Raw genomic sequence first — 21,769 nt, forward strand, 5'->3', positions numbered from 1 at the left:
CCAAAATGGTACATGTGGCATTCCAATTTTAACAAGAAAACCACCGTGTTTGTGCATTTCTTCTCTGTGGTTCTGGAGGAGGCACGGAGGGAGAGGGGGCTTCAGGGAGAGATAGTGAAGAGGATGGGAGATCTTTCTAGAAATAAACCTGCACATTTAAGTTCACAGGAACAAAGACATAATCAAGACTGGGAAAGTCAGCCAGGACCTGATGTGCCTCAAGGCACAAGCAATTCCCCGAGCACCATCCACACAGACATGAAACCGGACAAATGCTCGCCCTCAGGGCAGAGCCCACGGGAGGAAAGGAAAGGTTCTGGTTATTTCAGAAGCTGGGGGCTCGCGCTAGCTGGTCCCTCAGCGAGAGCGCCGTCATCACACTCCAGGCTGCCCATGACCATGCTCTCGCGTGCCCGTGACCACGCTCTACGCCAGTGATGGCGAGCCTATGACACGCGTGTCAGAGGTGACACGCAAACTCATTTTTTTGGTTGATTTTTCTTTGTTAAATGGCATTTAAATATATAAAATAAATATCAAAAAAATAAGTCTTTGTTTTACTATGGTTGCAAATATAAAAAAATTTCTCTATGTGACACGGCACTAGAGTTAAGTTAGGGTTTTTCAAAATGCTGACACGCCGAGCTCAAAAGGTTCGCCATCACTGCTCTAGACTGCCCGTGCCCACACTCTCCTGTGCCTGCGACCACACTCTCCTGTACCCGTGACCACGCTCTAGGCTGCCCGTGACCACGCTTTTGCCGGAGCAGAACCCCAGCCCCCTTCCTCCCTGAGGAGCCCGGCAGCGGGAGTGGGGAGCAGGGCCAAGGGGACCCGGGGGGCTGCGGACTCACCTTCAGCATCACAGGCTTCTCCTCCTCCTTGTCAATGGGGATGTTGGTGCTGTGCACCCAGGTGTTGGTGCACAGGTGTCTGAGCCGCACGTAGGAGTTCCTGGGAGAGGAAGGGAGGGTGTGGGGCCGGGACACGGAGGCTCTGCAGCCACGGCCTAGAACAGTCTATCGACACAGCCAGACAGCAACGCTGCGCTGAGCCAGTGGCCCGAGCACCCCACTCGGCCTAAACACTGAGACATGGGCTCTGATGGGACGCGCTGCTGTGGTGTGGCTGACACCCCTGTGCCTCCATTTCTCTACCTTTAAAAGGGCGAATGGCACACCGGTCCCACGGGGGCTCCTGTGGGGGTGAAACCCTAGGACACGCGCGGCGCCAGGCACTGGGCCCAGACGGTCAGCGCTCAGCGAGAAGACGCTGCCACCTCGTCACTTGCGAGCTCCGTCACATTTACACCCAGTTACCACCCACACGCCTTCTCATGAACAAAACTGAGCTCAACTTAGTCAAGTGGCCACAGAAGACTGGTCTGACTCCTAAGTAGAATTTACTTTGCCCTCAGCGAACTTCAAACATTCCCTCCTCTAGAATTTCTTTTAAAATTTTTATCCAATTCGCCAGATCTCTTGGCTTTGGGAGGAGAAAGAGAGGAAAGACCGAGCGATGCGACCTTCAGGTTCGGCTTATAGACCCAAATACAGTGGGGCCTTGACTTACGAGTGTCCCGACTAACGAGTTTTTGAAGATACGAGCCGTCTCTTAGCCGATTTTTTGCTTTGAGTTGCGAGCTAAAATTCGGGTTACGAGCCAGCTTCAGATACCCCACCGCTAGTTGGCGCAGCGAATGTCACAGTGAACGCCACAACATCAGCCCAGCAGCACGTGTCTCACTCGTTCACTTTTTGATTTGACATACGAGTAATTTGAGTTACGAGTTCTGTCATGGAACGAATTAAACTCGCAAGTCAAGGCCCCACTGTATAGCACTTCTTGTCCAACCACCAAGAACTCACAAATGACGAGCCAGAAAAATAAAAATAAATAAAAAATAAAACAGAATTCAGCCGAGTTCCAACGGGCAGTGGGAACAGTCCTTCACCAACCCCTGTACGAAACCTTCCAGAAAGACTCCAAGGCACCGCCAGGCCGCAGAGACGGCCCTGGCCCGAGGGAGAGCCCCCGGGAGCCGTACCTGGGGACCAGGCTGTCGCCGCCACGGAGGGTGGTGGGGTCCAGCTCGAAGATGGAGGAGATGTCGTTGCCCTCCGGCACGGACACCAGGGAGTACACCATCTTCTCCTGGGCGTTGCGCAGCCGGCTGCGGGAGGCGTCCTGGTCGGGGTCCGCCTGAGGGGAGGCCTGGGGTCAGGGCGCTGCGTGCAGACCCCGCTCACCGCAGTGCCCGGGCCCCGGAGGAGGGAGCGGCGAGGCGAGCGTGACCTCGGCAGGAAAGGCAGCGGCGTCACGACGGTCACACAAGACGGGCGCCACATCCACACCGAGAACAGCCCCGCTCTCCCTTCTGGGGTTGCAACAGGGATGTTTAGACCACGGGGTCACGGCCGACCTGAGGGCAAAGCGCCGCGGGGCCCAGACCGTGCAGGCCGATCCGGCACCAGGGATACGCCCTGAGATACGCGTCCCGGGGCTCGGCGACAGGCCCTGGTGTGAACCCCGGTGAGACTGCCTCGCAGAGAACGGAGGGAAAATGAAGTAAAGACACCTGGACCCTGCCCGGCCAAGTGGCTCAGTGGTTGAGCATCGACCTATGAACCAGGAGGTCATGGTTCGATTCCCAGTCAGGGCACATGCCCAGGTTGTGGGCTCGATCCCCAGGAGGGGGCGTGCAGGAGGCAGCCGATCAATGATCCTCTCTCATCATTGATGTTTCTCTCTCTCACCCCCTCCCTCTCTGAATCAATAAAAAAATACTTTTAAAAAAAGAAACCTGGGCCGAGTGTTGGTGAGCAGTGACCCCAGGGAGGCCAAGACACACACCTGAGGGCCAGGCGGACCCTGGAAAGAATGGTCGTTAGTTGTCAGCCACGGAGGGCCACCCACGACTTAGTGGGGAGGGCCTCTGGCTCCGTCAGCGTCTGGCCGGGACAGAAGAAAAAGGCCAGTGAAGGCCGATGACCATGACGAAAGCATCCCCGAGGAGCTAGGCACAGAGCCCACCTGCCTCAGAAGGTGCCCGCCCAGCGCCTCCGGCGAGAGGCTGCGCGAGGTCGGTCTCGGCCGTGAACTGCGTGGGTCTGTTTGTCACGGTTATGTCGCCCTCGCAGGATGCCCACGTGCGCCTGCATCGACTGGGAGCATTTCTGTCCCTAACTGGCTTGGCTCAGCGGACACCTGCTCCTCTCCGAGGGGGGGGGGGGGGGGCGGTGAGGGCAGAGGAGAGCGCCTGGGAGACAGCCCCCTGGGCCTGATGCGGGGACTGCGGGCCACTGTCCACTTTCTCAGCCCATCTGCAGCCCCTACTCCTGTCTGCAAAAAAGAGAAAAATGCTGCTTTTGTCCCCCAGACCGCTGTGTCCTGCTTTTCTCAAGTCTCTAATGCCGCGTGGCAATCGAGAACAAACCCAGGACTCGCGATTCCACCCGCAGGAGCCTGAGCGGCACGGGAGAGGGAGACTGGCCCCTCCCCAAGCCAGGCTTCCTTCAGGAGAAAGGACTCCGGATCGGCCGCGGCGCCCCCAGAGTTCCCGAGCCACTTTCTGGGTAAATCCCACCAGATTCTGTGTAAGACACCAAGTGCACTACTGCAGGCCACGGGGCCCTTCAGACACCGGCCGGAGTCCCAGGAAAACCCACCGAGGCAGTCCCTGTGTCTGGGAACGGGCTGGGGGCAGCCTCATTCTCCGTGTGCGGTCGGCGGTCGCCCCCTAGTGGGAGGACAGGCACACTGCAGAAGGCCCTCAGAGGCAGGCCAGCCTAGGGGGTCCTTTTTCTCCCCTGGCATCGAGTCTGTGCCCCCGAGTGTAGAAGGTCGGGAACAAGTGACAAAGCAGAGGGCGGTCCCAGGCAGAAGCACAGGCCTGAGGCCAGAGTGAGGAAACACGGGAGCAGAACGCGAGGCTCCCTCTCCCCACGTGACCACCTGTTTCCCAGCCCGGAGAGCGGGAAGGCTGCCGGCCCTGCCAACGCCAACGCCCGCCCGCCGCATGGTGCAGAGCGAGCCCCACGCCAGAGCCCGGGAGCAGCGTCCCAGGCCTGCACCCGGCCCGCCGCCACCTGGGGAGCAACACAGAGGGGAGAGGCCTGCACTCTGGGAGGACCCAAGACTCGGACGAGCCAGGACCGCTGTCTGCGTCCTCATCGGCCACACGCCACCGCGAGGGCCGCCCTAACGCCTCCGCGCGTGCCAGCCCCCAGCGGGACTGGAGGACAGGTGCGCCTGAACGATCCTGTAACTTACGAAGCGGCCGTTTCCTGAGAGCTCCCTAAGGCCCTCCATCCGCACAGCCCGCGCCTGGTCCTTACGGCAAGTGGCTCGCACAGCTGCGGACGAGGGAGGGGAGGCTCAGAGAGGGAAAGCAGGGGTCCCGAGTCACACAGCGTCTGAGCGCTGGGCCTGCTATCTGAACGCTCTGTCACCGCCTTGCTTTCCATCACCGACTCCAGGTCCACGTGCACGTCAGACCTCGCTGCACGACACCCAGTGACCTCCGGGGGACCGTACGCTGTCCCCTCGAGAGCAGCACAAAGACCGGGAATGCGCGTCGGGACTGATGGGCAAAACCGCCTCCAGAGCAAGGTCCAGCCGGCGTCACGATTCCTGCCCACGTCCTAAAGCCCACTCCTGACTCTGCAGAAGCGAGAACCCGTGGCCAGACAAGGGGGTCTGCACAGATGGCGGCTTTAACTCCACAGAAAAAGTGACACCGCCCGCCCCGCACACGCACTCCTTGGAAATTCTGAATGAGTGACAGGTCAAGGTCAACAGCACCAGGATGTTTGTTTGTAAAAGGCCGCCGTCTACAGGGGCCGTCACCTCTGCAGCCTAGGAGTCTTCCCAGAGCCATCGGAAACTCCCCGACTCACAGTGGAGACCCTCTGAGTAAGCACGCGAGGAGCATCATGACGGACAGTCTCATGAACCAATCAGGACGCAGGGGGCATGACTGCCCTCAAGGGAACCACAGACAAGACCCTCCTCGGAGGCGGCCAGAGGCGTCCCGTGTCCCCAGCACCCGGCACAATGGCAGTTCCTTCAATGGGGGCAGGACACGTGGCCTCGCCCTACCAGGCGAGGAGAGAGGCGCTGGCCCATACTTACTGGGGGCTGAAACTCCAGGCATTCTTCCTCAAAGTCAGGGTCTACCTGATGGGAAAGAATCATCGGGAAATTAAAACACCCGCCGATTTCTCACGGGCTCGGCCCCCACTCGTGGGAGACACCAAGGCCTGCGGGCGTCACTCAGCAGCTGAGGACGCGTCCCTTCCCTCTGTTCACGAAACCAGCATGCCACGACACACGTCACAGGTGCACACCAGGCCACAGGTGCAAGACACGTCACAGGTGCACGACACGCATGGACAACCTCCCGCCACCGACGGCCGGCACTCGGGCACGGACAGCAGAGCGCGAACTCGCTAGCAGAACAGCCGTGAGAAGCCCGAGACGCCGGCAGACCAGCTGGTCCGGTCACAGACCAGCCCGCTCACTGTACTGAGAAATAAGATGTCTGCGGCCTCAGGTGGCACACGCGCCTCAGAACGTGGCGAGCCCTGCCGGTCTCGGCCGAGCCAGGGAACCGCCCGAGGCTCCGTGTGAATTTAGTCTGGTCCTCAGCGCTCACATATTTCAAAGCCACCAGTTTGTACGCGTGTCGGGCTCCCAGGGGGCTGGGTGCGTGAGATTCGGGCTTCCCCGGTCAGCTGTGGGCCGGGCTCCCTGAGAATCTCTGAGCAGCCCCTCCGCTGGTCCCGGGCAGCGAGGTGTCGTCTGATGTACGCCTGGGCCCTGATGCCAACAAGCATTCTACAGGTTGCGGCAGATCAGAGTGAAACTCGACATCTGTCACCCGGGAGGATGGCAGAAATTAAGAGGTAAACTCTTGCCCTTGGACATTGAGTCTTGCCTTTCTTCCAACACCCTTCCCAGCCATGTCTCCGATGTTGGCTTCTCGCGAGAGAAGATGAGGTCCTGCCTACGCCACGAATGCTCTGAGAGCCAGGTGCTCACGGAGCTAACCGTGCCTCACTGCTGCCGGCTTCCCGTGCCGGGCGTCAGGACAGTGTGCCCTGGTCATTCCCGTCAGGAGCGGGCGGAAGGGGGAGATGTGGGGAGAGCGGCGTGAATGAGCAAAACGGAACAACAGTCCTACACCCAGACTACCATGTTTTTTTGTTTTTGTTTTTTAAATCTTCTCTCGTAGCAGCTGTCAAATATTCAGCGCAGCATTACCACTGCAGTCACCACACTGTCCCTCACATCCCCAGGACAGCACTGCCTTCTGGCTAACGTTCTCCCCACATCTTGGTGGAAATCGGTGTGAAGTCCTAGGCGTGTAACCACCGTTCGTTACCTTTTCTTGTCCGTACGCAGGGGAAGGAGGCAGAGGAAACAGAAGCAGGACGAGGAGCGAGGTGTCTGCAGGACCTAAGCCCTCGGCGGCCCAGTGCCCGGGTGGGGCGGACGGGGGCAGCGTCCGCCTGGAAGGAGGAAGCCCGCTGCCACTCACCTCTGCGGCCAGGTAGTGCCCGGTGGCCAGGTGCTTGAAGCGGAAGAGGCTGTTCCAGTACCCGGCGCCTCCCCGACACGGGTCGTGCTGGACCACCTGGGAGAGGGGGAGGTGGTCAGGGTGCGAGAGGTGTCAGCCACGCCAGGACGTCGCACAGAAATCACAGTCCAGCCGAGACGTGGACCAGCTGACACACCCAGACAGACACACGGAAACGCTAGCAGTACATCTCCCGGGACCCCGCGTCTCCCGGCCAAGGGAGCGGCTGCAGCGAAGAGATCAGTGGTTTTGAGGGTTTGCTTCATCGTCATGAAGGATAAGCTAAGATGCTGAAACTCACCCACAAGGGGCACGGGAAATGTAAGGGGATTTTGTGAGGGCAGGGAAAGCAGTCGATCCACAGAACCCCGTGCTGAAACTCCACACCACCTGGGCCTGCACTCAGAGCCGGGCCAGCTGGCCTTAAAAACGAACGGAACTTCAACCCCGGCCCGTGTTGCTCAGTGACTGGAGCATCAGCCCGCTCGCCGAAGGGTCTCGGGTTGCAGGTTCGATCCCCGGCCCCGGTTTGGGTGCATTCGGGAGGCAACCAATCAATGCATCTCTCTCTCTCTCTCTTTCTCTCTCTCTCTCTCTCTCTCTCTCTCTCTCTCGTTGATGTTTCTTTCTCTCTCTCTCTCCTCCCTGCCCCCTCCTTTCTACTCTCTCTAAGAATCAATGGGAAAATAGCCTCTGGTGAGGATTTAAAAAAATAATAAAAACATAAGTGAACAGAACTTCAGCTGACACGGGCAGTCGGCACCATAACCAATAAGACGCTGCACAAAACCTCTGGCCTCGCCAGGGACAACTAGAAACCAGGAGGAAAGGCGTGAGTGGATGGGGCCCCCTGCTGGACACGGGCTGCAGAGCTGTGCCTCCGAGGAAGGGAAGGAGGTCTCCGCATGTCCGCTCCCTCCCGAGGGGCCTCTGGGACGGAGACCCAGGAGGGCGCGGGCCCACTGAGTCAAGGAGGCAGATTAGAATTAGGGAGATGGAGGCGGCTGGGATTGGGGTGGGGGGGGGGGGGCGGGCAGGATACAGAGCCACCAGGACAAAAAGCTCCAGAAATCTCCAAAGCCTCCTCGAGTCGTTGGCTGGACGCCAAGCTGCATCTGTGTAAGGCGAGGCCCCACAAGGCCAAGGACGACAGGCGAACTCCGAGCCCCTCGGCGCTGGGCGCTGCTCGGATACCACGAGGCCAGAGGAGCGACGGAGTCCCACGCCTGGGCGCTCAGTGCGGACGACACAGGGCCCACCCTTATGTGGGTCTGACCCGGCCCTGACGAAGGCTGGGACACACCTGGCCACCCACCAGAAGCTCTGGGACGAGCCATACCAGCCCCACGTCCGCCCGCCCCCCTTACCTCCACCTCCCACAGGGCCTTGGAGCTGGTGGCCGACGTGGCCGACTGCCGGCCGGTCGTCCGCAGGAAGACGTGCTGCTGCTTCCGGTGCTCGTCGCAGGTGAGGAACTTCTCCTGCTCGGCGTGGAACAGCCGCACCACGTCGCCCTGCAGGCCACGCACACGGGGAGGGGGCATGACCTTCACCAGAACAGCTGCGCCCAGGCGGCCCGGCCGCCCAGCCTCACCTCCCTCTCAGCGTGCATCACTCCCCCTTCGTGTGTCCTCACTCCCCCCGTGTGCCCTCACGCTCACCCCCTTGAGTATGTCCTCCTTGTTGTCGCTCCACTTCATGAACAGCACGACCTTCCAGCTGGTGTTGCAGTTGACAGAATTGACCTGGAGGAGAAGCAGTTCCCTGCTCACACCCCTCCCAGCCCCAGACCCCGAGGGCCGACACCCTAAGGTCACAGGCCGCGCGGTAGGAGCGTCAGGCAGTCAAGGGCCCGAGTGAACCAATCAGGGTGACCGCTCCACGGGACCGCGGGTGCCAGGCTCCTGCTCCCCTGAAACCACAGCCCCTCCTTTCTCCAGGCCTCTTCTGCCGCCAGAGAGGAAAAGCCCGGAAAACACGCGCTCACCAAGGGGACGGACTGCACGGTAAGACAGCGTCAGTGTCTGCACTGAAATGCCAGCGACACACAAGCGTCTGCGGGCACAGCGACGCCCGTGAGAACCTCCAGGCCCCAGCCATGCCCTCCACACAGGAGCGCCCATTTCAGAGACAGGAACACTGATGCCCGGGAGTCTGGGTGACGGACCCGCAGCCACAGAGCTGGGGGCAGACGTGGGATTCGAACCCTCATCTATCTGACTCGAGAGCTGTGTCCTCAACCACTAGACAGCTATTTATGTCACCGCTGTCCCTGTCTGGGGTCCCGTGACTGCCTGCTCAGAGGCGAGGGAGATGCACAGGCAGAAGCAAGCGCCGCCCCGCGGGGCTGCTGGGCGCAGCGTGTCCCTCTGAGCAATTAGCAAAGGGCGCTCTCTTAAGAAGACAAAATAGAAAACGGTGCCCCTGCGGCCAGCAAATTCAGTCAGGGGGTCCCGTCTCTGGCTTAACCCACGGGAACCGGTCCCCAGTGACATAGGCTCCGTTCACTGTGCCCAGGGGTGACGGTCAGCCCCACCCCCACCCACTGCGCAGCCCGACACAGCCTCCGGGGAGGCCCTGACCGGAGCCTCGGTTCCACACATGCCCCACGTCACTGCTGTCAGCACAGACACGCCGTGGCCCGGGACTGCTCCTGCAGGGCGCCCCCCCACGCAGGCCGCACCTCGGTTCCCTCCTCACCTCGTTGCAGCCGGGGTTATCGACCAGCTGGTGGCTGCTGGCGTGCAGGGGCTGGCCTGCGTTGACCGGGTTCAGCACAACCTTGTCGCCTATGACCACCTGGGAAAGGAAGCACGGGGACAGCTTTTCACAGAACCGTCGGGAGTGCCGGGGGAGGGCGGGGGCGTCCTCAGCCCGGCCGGCACAGCCGAACCCTTGGCAGGGCAGGCCGGGCTGTGAGCTCCACAGCCCCTGCCCGGTCCCCGAGCAATGCCGAGACCAGCACGGACGCCCCCGCCGAGCGCCAACACCCCTTTCCCGCGGCAGCAGATATTCGTGTCGGCGTGCTGCGTTCTAGGGGGACAGCAGCGGAAGGCGGCCTGGCTCAGAGAACAGAGCCGTCATCTGCATCGAGAGCCGGGACGCTCGTGCTCTTCTGAGGACGAGCCACACGGAGAAGCTCGTTTCCCGTGAAGACCCAGGCGTGTGTACTTATGTGCGTGTTGCGTGTGTGTCCATGTGCACTGATGTCCACACAGACACCCACACTTCCCTGGGACAAGAGGTTCCCCCACCTCAGTGCGTATCCTCATCACAGTGACACAGCCCGGGCCTTTCCATCTATTCCACTTTCTAAAACCACAGCCGCGAGCCACTAACTGGTCTCATGGCCCAGGAATGGAAGCACGGGATCCTGCAAGGACAGCAGTTCCCGCCCTCCGGCCTTCCCCACGGAGGTACCTCAGCAGGTGGGCCTGAAGGACAGGGAGGCTACGGCCTCGCTGAGAATGAATTCAGAGCCAAACACCTTGTCTTTCATGACCAGAGGGGATGGTGCTTGGACATGATGGTTTCTTAGGTGTAAAGCTCATCTGCTTTCATCTGATACACTGGGGAGCATCACAACCACATTTCCAAGCCAAGTGAAGACCCCCAAAACCCACCACTCTGGTGGAACCGCAGCTCTGAGGGGCTTGTTCTGTTCTGAGCTGAGGGTCAGTGTTTATTGCAGCAACTGGGAGGGGCTGGCTGGTGTGAAGGCATCTGCCACACTGTATATAACACACACACACACACACACACACACACACACACACAAACATATAAACTACCACATATTCAACTGCCCACAACTTATAAAACATAAATGGCAATACTGAGAAATGGCCAAGTCCAGTTTTAGGTTAAGGCCAGCTGAGCATTTTGACAAGAATTGGACACACACTCACACTGTCCCCGATGGAGGGACCGCAGCCCTGGGCTGGGACACACACTCACACTGTCCCCGATGGAGGGACCGCAGCCCCGGGCTGGGACACACACTCACACTGTCCCCGATGGACCTCAGCCCCGGGCTGGGACTCACACTCACACTGTCCCCGATGGACCGCAGCCCCGGGCTGGGACTCACACTCACACTGTCCCCGATGGATGGACCGCAGCCCAGGGCTGGGACACACACTCACACTGTCCCCGATGGAGGGACCCCACCCCCGGGCTGGGACTCACACTCACACTGTCCCCGTGGATGGACCGCAGCCCCGGGCTGGGACACACACTCACACTGTCCCCGATGGAGGGACTGCAGCCCCGGGCTGGGACACACACTCACACTGTCCCCGATGGAGGGACCGCAGCCCCGGGCTGGGACACACACTCACACTGTCCCCGATGGACCGCAGCTTGTAGAAGGGCTGGATGTAGAACCAGGAGCCCTCGTTCCCCGCCTCGTCCAGCGTCACTCGCATGGCGTTCTTCTCCAGCAGGGCCGGCAGCCTCTTGTTCACAGTCAGGTACTTGTTACTTTTCAGATGCAGGAGCTGAAACCCGCCGGGAAGAAGGTGGGTGTCGGCGAGCCTCTGACTCTGCCGTTCCTCCCAGCACATACAATGTGGCTCCAACACCCTCCCCCCGGCTCACTGTGAGGTCGGGAGCCGCAGAAGTGCCCGCGGCGGGAACGCTTAGGGCCGTGGTTCTCAACCTCCTGGCCCTTTAAATACAGTTCATGTTGTGACCCAACCATAAAATTATTTTCGTTGCTATTTCATAACTGTAATGTTGCTACTGTTATGAATCGTCATGTACATATCTGATATGCAGGATGGTCTTAAGCGACCTCTGTGAAAGGGTCGTTCGACCGCCAAAGGGGTCGAGACCCACAGGTTGAGAACCGCTGGCTTAGGGGCAGCAGCAAGAGCAGAGGAGCACAAGTAGAGCCAGAGAAATCCTGCGCTGTTCCCAGCAGAGCCTGGGGCAAGGTTGGAGGTGCTCAGGCAGAGGGCCCCACCTGCGGCCGCAGCCTCCGGGGCCAGGACCCCCTGCAACGCCAAGTCCAGCCCCGGGCGCCTCGGCCTGCGCAGGCACCACGGTGCCCACGAGCCCGGGGAGGGCGGCGGACCCACCTGGATCACGTTGCCGTACTGGATGACGGTCCCCAGCAGCTTCCTGTTCTCCGTCTCGTTCTGCTTCTTCTCCAGGTCGGCCGCGTGCTGTGGGGGAGAAGGAAGACGGGTCACAGAGGCGGCCCGGGCCGTTTCTCCGCTGGGACACAGGGCCGGCGTCCGGTCCGCCCGAGAACCACAGACACGGGCAACTCCCCCACTCCCCTGCGGCTGAGCCCCGGGCAAGGCCCGGGAACCCGCTCAGCCGCGGGCAAGGCCCGGGCACCCGCTCAGCCACGGCAAGGCCCGGGCACCCGCTCAGCCACGGGCAAGGCCCGGGAACCCGCTCAGCCGTGGGCAAGGCCCGGGCACCCGCTCAGCCACGGGCAAGGCCCGGGAACCCGCTCAGCCGCGGGCAAGGCCCGGGAACCCGCTCAGCCGCTGGCAAGGCCCGGGAACCCGCTCAGCCGCGGGCAAGGCCCGGGAACCCGCTCAGCCGCGGGCAAGGCCCGGGAACCCGCTCAGCCGCGGGCAAGGCCCAGGCACCCGCTCTGCCGTTGCTCCCGTGGCCTTTGTGGCTTTTCAAAAGTGCATCTTTCTCTTTAAGGGGTTCATGGGCCTGTCAGCTTAGGCTCAGCTCAGGTCATAGGCTGATGTATTTTTATTTTCTTGAGCTTATGTACCTTTAAAGGAAGTAGGGGAGGGGGGAAAGGGAACTTGCAAAACCCTTTTCAGGTCTGTAAAGGCCCTCTTTGAAAGCTCTGGGCTGAAATAAACCTGCGTCTAAATGCTGGCTCTGGTTCTGTGACCTGGACTGTGTTACTGAGCAGGTGGGAGCCTCTGTTTCCCCTTTCGTAAAATGAGGGTAAAACAGAAGCTACGCCCGCAGGGGTCAGTGCCTCCCTGCAGCGTTCATGGGCGCTAGTTATTATCACTGGGCACCGATGATCATGTACTTCTTCTTCACGGCACTCCCTCGAGGGGAAGATCCGTGTCCCAATTTTAAAAAAGAAGGAACAGACTGGAGAGATGAAAACATGCGGCTGACGTGGCACAGGCGGTTGGATGATGGGTATTAAAAGGGATTTGTTCTACTATTTTCTCTACTTTTGTGTATATTTGAAATTTTGCTTAAGAAGCTCCTTTTTTAAAGTCACACGTCTATTAAGTAGCAGAAATAATCCCCAAGGCACATTTGGGTTAATCCAGATTTATCCCGCCACACGCGAGACGGGGAGAGAGATGACCGGCACAAATTCCGCAGGTTAGAAATTGGTAAAGTTGAACGGAGCTTCCAGAACAGTCTCCCAGGGCCACCAACCTGAACAGCCATCTTTCCTGCCTTTACCTGTTCGACGCTCCGTCCTGCTAGCACCTCAGAACCGTGCTCCTGGGACCTGGGTCCCTCCCAGGCAACGAGGGACCGCCATTCTGACCCGTCTCCCAAACCGAAACGGGTAAAACCACAGAGATGGGATTCGCAGCTGATCCGACGGAGGGGAACCCTGGCGCCCACTCCTGCACTTCGGGGGGGGGTCCCGGCGGCTCCTCCTCAGGGCCCCCTCGGAGTAAGACGCACCAGGTGCTTTTCCAGGCCCCTCCGCACTGGCTCCTGGCACCCCACAGACCACCTCTCACCTCGGCCAGGCCTCCCCCCCGCCCCCCGTATTCTCCTCCACAAAATAGGGGCGCTGCAGCCGCTCAGGGCTGTTTGAAGGTTCGAGAAAAAGCACTGCAGACACACAGTCGGCGTTCAACACACCTCAGCCCTTTACTACACCTGCGTCCCTAATGCTCAGAGCTGCTCAACGAGGGGACTCAGCAGGGGGACGGAGTGGCTGGTGAGGAGCCTTTCAGCCGCTTCCAACTCGGCACCCGATGCAGGTGTTTGTGGGGAGGCAGGTCCTTTGAGGAGGATCAGCTGCGGGAAGCATCTGACCCACTGAGAACCGCCTGCATGAGGCGAGGGCCTTCGGGGAATGCAGACCCAGGCTCACCGCACATGTGCGCCGGCTGGTCAGAGGCCTCCCTCTGTCTCAGGGATGAGCAGCCAGCCTGCTGTTCCCGTTACAGGACAGACCCGTGGGGCCCGAGGCTCATCCAGGAATGGCCCAGTGTGGACACGGCACTCCCTGGTGCCCAAAGTGCCCCCCCGCACAGTCAGGTGGCTCTGCAAACAGAAGCCGGGACTGAATCCACTGGGAGGAGAGCTTAGACTTTGTAGAAAGTCACTGGTTCCTCTGCTAAGCAGCTCTCAGCTCATAGAAACGGGAAATTCAAGGGGAAAAGCCAAAGGGGAGAAAACAAACAGATTCGGTAAAATGAAAGTGTGTGCAGCCCGGCCGGCGTGGCTCAGTGGTTGAGCTCAGACCTAGGAACCAGGAGGTCGCGGCTCGATTCAGGGCATAGGCCCAGGTTGCAGGCTCAACCCCCAGTAGGGGGTGTGCAGGAGGCAGCCGATTAATGATTCTCTTTCATCACTGAAGTCTCTCTCCCTCTCCCTCTCCTTTCCTCTCTGAAACCAATGAATATATATATTTTTTTAAATGTCCAACAAATGATACCGTCTTTCTCTGCTGCAAACATCACCCTGAAAGGACTCGCCTCCAGAGAACCGTAAGGTGCTGTTTGGTGGGCGTAAATGGGAGAAGGGCCTGACGAGGGGAGATTCTCACGGCTTCCGCTGGCTCTCAGGAATTGCCAGTGGCCCGTTCAAGAACCACTGATCTAAAATGTGAAGTTCCCACCCACGTTTCGACTACGTATTAAAGCGCCAACTCAACAGTCCCTGGCGTGGCTGAAACAAATGCCAGTGAGTCCTGAAGCTGCCATACTTTCTGTGTTAAAGGCGAATTGAGCACAGCAACAACGTCGGAGGGTGTCTGTGCAAAGACAAACCAGAGGTGGAATCAGACCAGATAGTACAGCAGATGGGAGGGTGAATAGCTACCAAGTTCTCTTCAAACAGCAGCTGTCACAGCGGAAACTGCCGAAAGGTTTACCAATGCCCAAGCCTCCACACAGCCACCGCCGCCTGAACTCACAGACATTCTAAGAACTCACTTTGCCTACCAGCTCTGTTTCAGGAGAAAACTCCCAAATTCATTTTGCCTTTACACAAATACTGTATGTGTTCATCTGAGCTCACACATCAATGCTTAGAAAACTCCCTCCACAAAACCAAATTCACGTCTTCTCCCCCCCAACTCCCCCCACCCCCCCACCCCCACTCCGTTTTAGGAGGCCCAATGGGCAAACAGCTTTGTCAAACTGGGCTTTCAGACAAAAACATCCACCGGACTTTTAGGTCCAACAGGTGAGGCAAAAGGTAGATCCAAAGGAAATACGGTACAAACTATACCTGGGCCCACGGATCGAGGCGCTGGCCCCCGTGGAAAGGACCGGATCTGGCTCGGCGAATCCCACTCGAGGTTTCTAAGGAGGGAGGGGCCACACCCGGTGCTCTCTCTCGGAAGGATAACTGGCCACGTCCATCACCAAGTGTTTCAATGGGCCCAACTTGGACGGAGCCATTCCATTCCCAGGAGTTTCCCCTAAGAAGATGACCGGGCAGGTGCCCGAGACCATAACATCCTTTTCTTTCTTTTTCTTTTCCTGAATGGCCCAAACTATCAGGATCCTGAGTTCTGCCCTCCAGCCTGGGGCTTGGCTAATTAAAATCACAGGCATGTTGCCCGGCTGGCGTGGCTCAGTGGTTGAGCATCAACCTATGAACCAGAGGTCATGGTTTGATTTTCAGTCAGGGCACATGCCCGGGTTTGGGGCCAATCCCCAGGAGGGGGTGTGCAGGAGGCAGCCAAGCTTGTTTCTCTCTCATCTATGTTTCTATCTCTCTCCCCTTCTCCCTTCCTCTCTCTCTCAAATCAATAAAAACATTTATTTTAATCACACACAGGTGGGTGTGTTCGTCTTGCCCCTCCTCCGACGGGCTGAGGGCTGTTTTGAGTTTCTGACAAAGACACCGCACTCTACACTGCGGTCTCACCACCATCAAGTCACCACGGACGTCACCGTGTTCCCTGAGCAACGTCAAGGTCAACTCCGTCAGTCACCTGTTGTTCTACTTCAGAAGCAGAGGAACCGGTATTCAGTGACTCCAGAAAGGTCTCTGTGCGGGGACCTTCTTCAAGGTCAACGGGCCCTGGGCTGTGTAACATGACACTGAGCTCGGAGCGGACGGTCCGGCCACTAGAGGTCATTCTCCTTCGACGGCTGTTGGCAGCCCCATGCCCCAGTGGGAAGGAAGTCAAGGGGTCTAGACAGCGAAGTCCTTAAATGGCGTTCATTTAAAACAATCTGACCTCTGACTGGGGTCCTGCACAGCCGTTGACCAAAATAAACACGAAAGCCCCCTGGAGACCGGCCTTCCGCCCAACGGCAAGCGGCTGCCGCAAACACCACGTTGGAGGGACCGCACTGAGGCACACGCCGGAGGAGAGTCCCAGTGAGCAGGAAAGCAGGGACCTCAGGGCCCGAAGTCCCATCAGTAACCCTGAGTCCGTTTCCTCCTCAACCTCTTTTAATGCACAAACCGCGTAAAGAAAGCTGGCTTTTTAAAAAAAAAAATAAATAAATAAGGAGTTCAGAGTTCCTGGTCACCTCTGGGATTGCCTTCTAGTGGCTGTGCAGTTTTCCCAGGTCACTCGAGGGAAGGAGCCTGGGAGGAGCCGCCAACGAGATGTCACAGGTCACGGGCACACGGCGGGAAGCGGCCCCGCCGGAGCCACGCTGTGCGCTGTGCGCTGTGCTGGGGGAGTGTGTGCTTAACTCTCAGCGGGTGCATCGCCAGCACTTGTAAAGATGGAGACGGACGTAAGCAGGGCAGGGCGCGGCGGTGCAGGAGGCCCACAGGGCAGCCCCGAGCGGGAGGCGGGAGAGTCTGCGCAGGTGACACCTGAACTGAGCCTCGAAGGTGAAGGCGGCTCCGGGCTCAGCCCAGGAAGAGCCCAAAGCACTTTCCAGGCAGGACAGACGAAACGCAAAGACCAGGGGATGCTGGGCCTGTGGTGCTCGGAGCCCGACACGGAGTGCAGGGGCCCGTGCGGCTGGGCAGTGAGGCCCCGGGCACAGGGAGGCCCTGGCACAGGGAGTCCCGGGCACAGGGAGGCCCCGGGCACAGGGAGGCCCTGGCACAGGGAGTCCCGGGCACAGGGAGGCCCCGGGCACAGGGAGAACCGGGCACAGGGAGGCCCCGGGCACAGGGAGAACCGGGCACAGGGAGGCCCCAGGCACAGGGAGTTACAGGCACAGGGAGGCCCCGGGCACAGGGAGTTACAGGCACAGGGAGACCCCGGCACAGGGAGTTACAGGCACAGGGAGGCCCCGGGCACAGGGAGTCCTGGGCACAGGGAGGCCCTGGGCACAGGGAGGCCCCGGCACAGGGAGTTACAGGCACAGGGAGACCCCGGCACAGGGAGTCCCTCAGAGGCCCTGAGGGAACGGCAGGGACCCGCAGGCGCGATGCCAGGACTGCAGTGAGGTGCAGTGGGGCGATGCGTGGCCCACCCTGATGGCTCCCTGAGGGGCAGCCTGGTGTCCTCGCCACGCCTGGAACACGCGATGCTGGCGACCAGGACCCAGCTGTCCTCAGGGTCAGCCCCTACCCCTTCACCAAAGAGCACGGGCCGCCCGAGCAGCGGCACACGGGCCCGCCCGCCCTGCCCGCCCCGCCCGCCGCCGGTACCTACGTGCAGCTTGTTGAGCAGCACGGCGTCCGTGGTGCTGTTGGCGCCCGGCTTGGCCGCCTTCCAGAACTGCTTCTGCGCCGAGTAGCGGTTCATGGGGCAGAGCCGGAACAGGCAGTCTAGGAGGGAACAGACAACGAAGTGGTCACTGAGGGAGGCGCCCCAGCCCAGGGAGGCCACCCCCGTGAGGCCCAGAGGGCGGTTCAACCGCGCGTGAAGGTCAGCGACGGGCACAGGCCTGACAGCTCTCCCCTCTGACCTTCAGTCATCAGCCCCTCCGTGTGAGGTTCCAGGGAGAACATGAGGCCGGCGGGGGGCAGAGCTGGGGCTCAGGGTCAAATCCAGCTCTCACCGCGGCCCCCCAGCTTCTACTGGGGAAGTGCGAGGGCGCATAACCCCGCTGCGTGTCAGCACATGGGCATCTCCACCACAAGCCCCCCTCCTCCACCCGACCACGTGTGAAAATACGAGAGAAGCTGGCGCGGAGGGACCCGCTGGCGTGGAGGCCTCTTACGGGGAGTGTACGAGATGATTCTCGGGGAGCAGAGAGAAACTATCTGCGCTTGATCTGGGACTGTCGTGTCCTTGTCCCTCGGCCTCGGCACCGTGGCGCCCTTCCCACTGGGATCCCCTGGGCACCTGTGACCCTACACACGGCCCTACAGAGAAGCAACGCTAGCACAGCGGACTGGTGGCTGCAGAGCCACCCACATATTAGAAACAATAAACAAAACACTGGGAATATTGTCTGTAATGATGACCCCGACCTAAAGCACCATGTGCTGAGGCACCAATGAGAGCGTGGCAATCGCCATCACAGGACACAACGCCGCTGTCCAGTCTCGGTGTTTCCATCGACGTCCCCTTTCCTGCTTGATGTTATAATGCATGTGCTGTATCCGTAAACTGGAGGCCCGATGCACAAAATTCGTGCAAGAGCAGGACTTTGCAGCCACGGCGGCTGCCTGGATCCCACAGCTGCAGCCCCAGCTTCGTCTGGAAGGTTGTCCGGAAGGTCGTCTGGTCTAATTAGCATATTATGCTTTTATCATTACTGATGACGCTACCTATCCAGTAACGTGTATACAGCTTTCAAATATAAACACACATAGTTTACGAGTATATCTGTCAATTTTTAGAGGCATAAGCCCATATAAAGAAAAAGAACATTTCAGTCACCAGTGTTCGTATCTGACACAGGGCTTCTTTTATGCGCCAAGTGGAATAACAATTCCAAATCTGACCAACAAGGCACGGAGAGTGGAACGGCCTATGCTTTCTGTCCGCACGCTTCCCACGCTGACAGCCCGTGCACACATTCAAAGTCAAACTGGTTCAGATGGATCTTGGGAACCATCAGGCCGGATCCACGATGCCAGGGGACTCACAGGCCACGGGAGTTCCATTCTGCGACGGCTGCGGTAGGGCCGGGTCCGGCACCCACCGAACACACAACACGGCTCAACACTTCGGATGACGGGAGGGTCACCCGAGGCCAGAGTGTGAATTTCAGCACCGTCGGCCCAGCCACAGCCTTGCTGTCACTCCCACGCCAACTGCGCTCCTCGGGCGACACAGAGCATCCCAGCGGACTAAGCGTATTTACAACCAACCGTCTCCGTAAATACGAGATGTGACCGAACATGCGCCAGAACCGCATTAGCCTTGCTGATTTCTTCCTGTCTTCCCAGTTGCTTAGCAACTGATTGGAAGTGAAAATTAAATTAAGCAATTCAAATGTGATGGGAGAGTCACCTTCCGGAATTCTTCAATTCAGCCGCTCGGCGTGGCCCTCTGCTCCTGGGATGGCAGGGCAGGGCGCACTGAAAGTTCCGCCGGGTCCCCATGTGCGCTCGGCACCGAAACACTCACACACAGGGACTCGGCAGGAGACCAGGCCGGCTACCTGTGTGTGTGTGTGTGTGTGTGTGTGTGTGTGTGTGAGAATACATATGTGCGCGCACACACACACTGTGGTTTGATCTCACTCCAAAGAAATGCCACAAAGAACAGCTTATGACAAGTGTTAGTTTAGGTCCCTGAAGAATAAACTAGATTAAGGTTTCAAAAAATCACTTTGGCACATTCCTAAGCTGTAGCAGAGCCACGCTGGGCCCGCACAGGAGAAGCCGGCCAAGCAGGGTGGGGGTCAGCTGTGGAAGGGCTGGGGGCAGTGATGCTCCGTGGTTTAAGCAGCATCCAGAACGTGGAGGAGGGAGAACACCCGCTGCTTAGTAGATGCGTTTAACTAAGAAATGAGCACCTTGGTGTGCAGGTCAGAGAACCAGGGGGGTGAGAGGAGCTTCAGAGGTGGGTAGAGCCACAGGAGTGGGTGGAGCCACTAGGTGGGAGGAGCCACACGAGTGGGTGGAGTCATTGGGTGGGTGGAGCCACTCAGTGGGAGGAGCCACATGAGTGGGTGGAGCCATATGAATGGGTGGAGCCATATGAGTGGGTGGAGTCACTGGGTGGGCGGAACCATGGGGGTGGGGCCACAGGAGTGGGTGGAGCCCCACAGGTGGGTGGAACCACAGGGGTGGGCAGAGCCACAGGGGTGCTTGGAGCCCTCCACAGTGGCCTCATTCACGCACAAAGGCAGCTGGAAGAACAGCTGGAAGACCACACCGGCCTCAGCATCCCTGGAAAGTGGAACTTTGCATCCGTGGAGAGTGTAAGGACCCTGAGGGTGGAGACACTGGTAAACCTGGTTGAATGAATCATCCCTGAGGCTCCAGGAGTGACTGGGTGGTTCTACATCAGGAAAGAGGAGCTGGAGGAAGAGGAGGAGGAGGAGGAGGAGGAGGAGGAGGAGGAGTGGTGGTGGGAGGGTCCTGGGCAAAGCGAGTGCTGGGGCCCGGTGGCTGGAGCAGAGGGGCTCGCCTCCTGCAAGGTGAGCAGTCTCAGCCATCGGGAGCTGCCCACGGGCGTTCAGCACAGAACCCTGCGGCTCAGGTTCCGTGGGGAGCTTTCTATTTGCTGGTGGTGCTGCTAAGGAAGGGAAGGCGGGAGCGCTGACCTGGGGGCAGGAGGGAAAATGGAGAATTTCACTTTAGCGATGCATCGTCTCGACGCCCATGAAACATCCCAGCTGAAGTGCTGAGTAGGCCGTCCACTGACGAGTGGGCTGCAACCACAGAGCAGCCAGTTATTTCAGGAGGTGAGGGGGAGACGGGAGAGGAAGGAGGCTGCTGGGGGGGGAGAGCGGAGGAAGTCAGCATCACAAATCCAGTGCCGCTCCCATCTGCCACCGGGAGCTCTGTCCAAACCCAGGGACTACGCTCTCGGAGGCTGACAGAAGCTTGAACTCGATTCAAAGTTTTCGTTGGGCAGGATGAAGGCAAAAGCTTTCCTCTTTCTTCTTGCCCCCCTCCCCTCCCTAAACAACACAAAGAAAATTAAAAACCAAAACCCCAACTCCATCTTCTATGAAACTCAACGCCATTGTCCCAAGCTGCCAAACATGAAGATGAGAAGAGGGTGGAGGGTGGAGGGGAGCGAACCCACGAGTCTGCACCAGGGGAAACGAGCCGGCTGGCCCTGCGGAGCCGGGACGGGCCCAGGAACCGGGTGTCACTGTGCAAGGCACGGCCCTGCCCACGCGGGGCAGGGACAGGGCTCCAGGGCCCGAGGATGGCCGGCGGGGAGGACCAGGAGTGGGAGATCGCCCTGTCCACCCCACACGGAAACTTGCAGAGGGAAGGACGGCTCGGCAAATGCTACGGGAGAGCTAAGCAAACAAGGAAAAACAGGGCATCACGAAGCCAGGGGAAAGCTGCATATTAAAAGCTGGTGTGTCTTCAGCTCGCAGGGCACGCTGTTTACATAGTCAGGACAGTCTGTGGCGGCGGAATGTTACTTCGGCCAAGGAGGAAAGCGATGCAACGCTAATGGGAGGGGGGCCGGGGGCGGGGCAGGAGAGTGCCCGAAAGCCCAGCTCACCTACAGGAACAGGAAGGCAGCCGGTGATATTTAAAGTAGATTAACCCACAGACATCAGGAGACTCACGTCATCTGGAAACACAGAGCTCGGGAATGGAGGAGAAGGTTAAGACATTCTAACTTGTTGCCGCTGGAACGAGGGGAGGCCTGAGGTGTCAGACACGGGGCTGTTGTTTTTATTCTGCATTTTATCAATTGTTGACCATCGTTATTGAGGTGAACCTCACATCACATAAAAGTAACCATTTAAAATTTTTAAAAATATGTTTGTATGATTTCAGAGAACAAGGTAGAGGAAGAGAGAGATAGAAGCATCAATGATGACAGAGAATCACTGATCGGCTGCCTCCTACACGCCCCCCGCTGGCGATCCAGCCCGCAACCTAGGCATATGCCCTGACCGGGAATCAAACCAGCCACCTCTTGGTTCATAGGTCGACGCTCAACCACTGAGCCACAGCGGCCGGGGGAGAAACCTGGTTTTT

General features: G+C 59.2%; 1 protein-coding gene across 7 annotated transcripts in view; it reads right to left on the reverse strand.

Moving 5' to 3' along the window:
* The window catches only part of ITPR1 (inositol 1,4,5-trisphosphate receptor type 1), a 169,996-nt gene that overhangs the window by 90,736 nt on the left and 57,491 nt on the right, over nucleotides 1–21,769 (reverse strand). For 4 of the 7 annotated variants that reach the window (XM_070391395.1, XM_070391400.1, XM_070391396.1 and 1 more), the window contains 10 exons: nucleotides 17,349–17,464; nucleotides 11,662–11,748; nucleotides 10,921–11,079; nucleotides 9,281–9,379; nucleotides 8,242–8,325; nucleotides 7,948–8,094; nucleotides 6,542–6,637; nucleotides 5,134–5,178; nucleotides 2,048–2,202; nucleotides 855–954 (listed from right to left, as the gene is read on the reverse strand). In XM_070391395.1, the coding sequence (XP_070247496.1) occupies nucleotides 855–954; nucleotides 2,048–2,202; nucleotides 5,134–5,178; nucleotides 6,542–6,637; nucleotides 7,948–8,094; nucleotides 8,242–8,325; nucleotides 9,281–9,379; nucleotides 10,921–11,079; nucleotides 11,662–11,748; nucleotides 17,349–17,464 (1,088 nt within the window). The remainder of the gene's footprint in view (nucleotides 1–854; nucleotides 955–2,047; nucleotides 2,203–5,133; nucleotides 5,179–6,541; nucleotides 6,638–7,947; nucleotides 8,095–8,241; nucleotides 8,326–9,280; nucleotides 9,380–10,920; nucleotides 11,080–11,661; nucleotides 11,749–17,348; nucleotides 17,465–21,769) is intronic. The other 3 variants (XM_070391401.1, XM_070391398.1, XM_070391397.1) reach the window with 1 other exon arrangement.

The sequence above is a fragment of the Myotis yumanensis genome, unplaced genomic scaffold (assembly GCF_028538775.1).
Source record: "Myotis yumanensis isolate MYYU_CA2020_CCGP unplaced genomic scaffold, mMyoYum1.0.hap1 SCAF_14, whole genome shotgun sequence".
Taxonomy (NCBI): Eukaryota; Metazoa; Chordata; class Mammalia; order Chiroptera; family Vespertilionidae; genus Myotis; species Myotis yumanensis.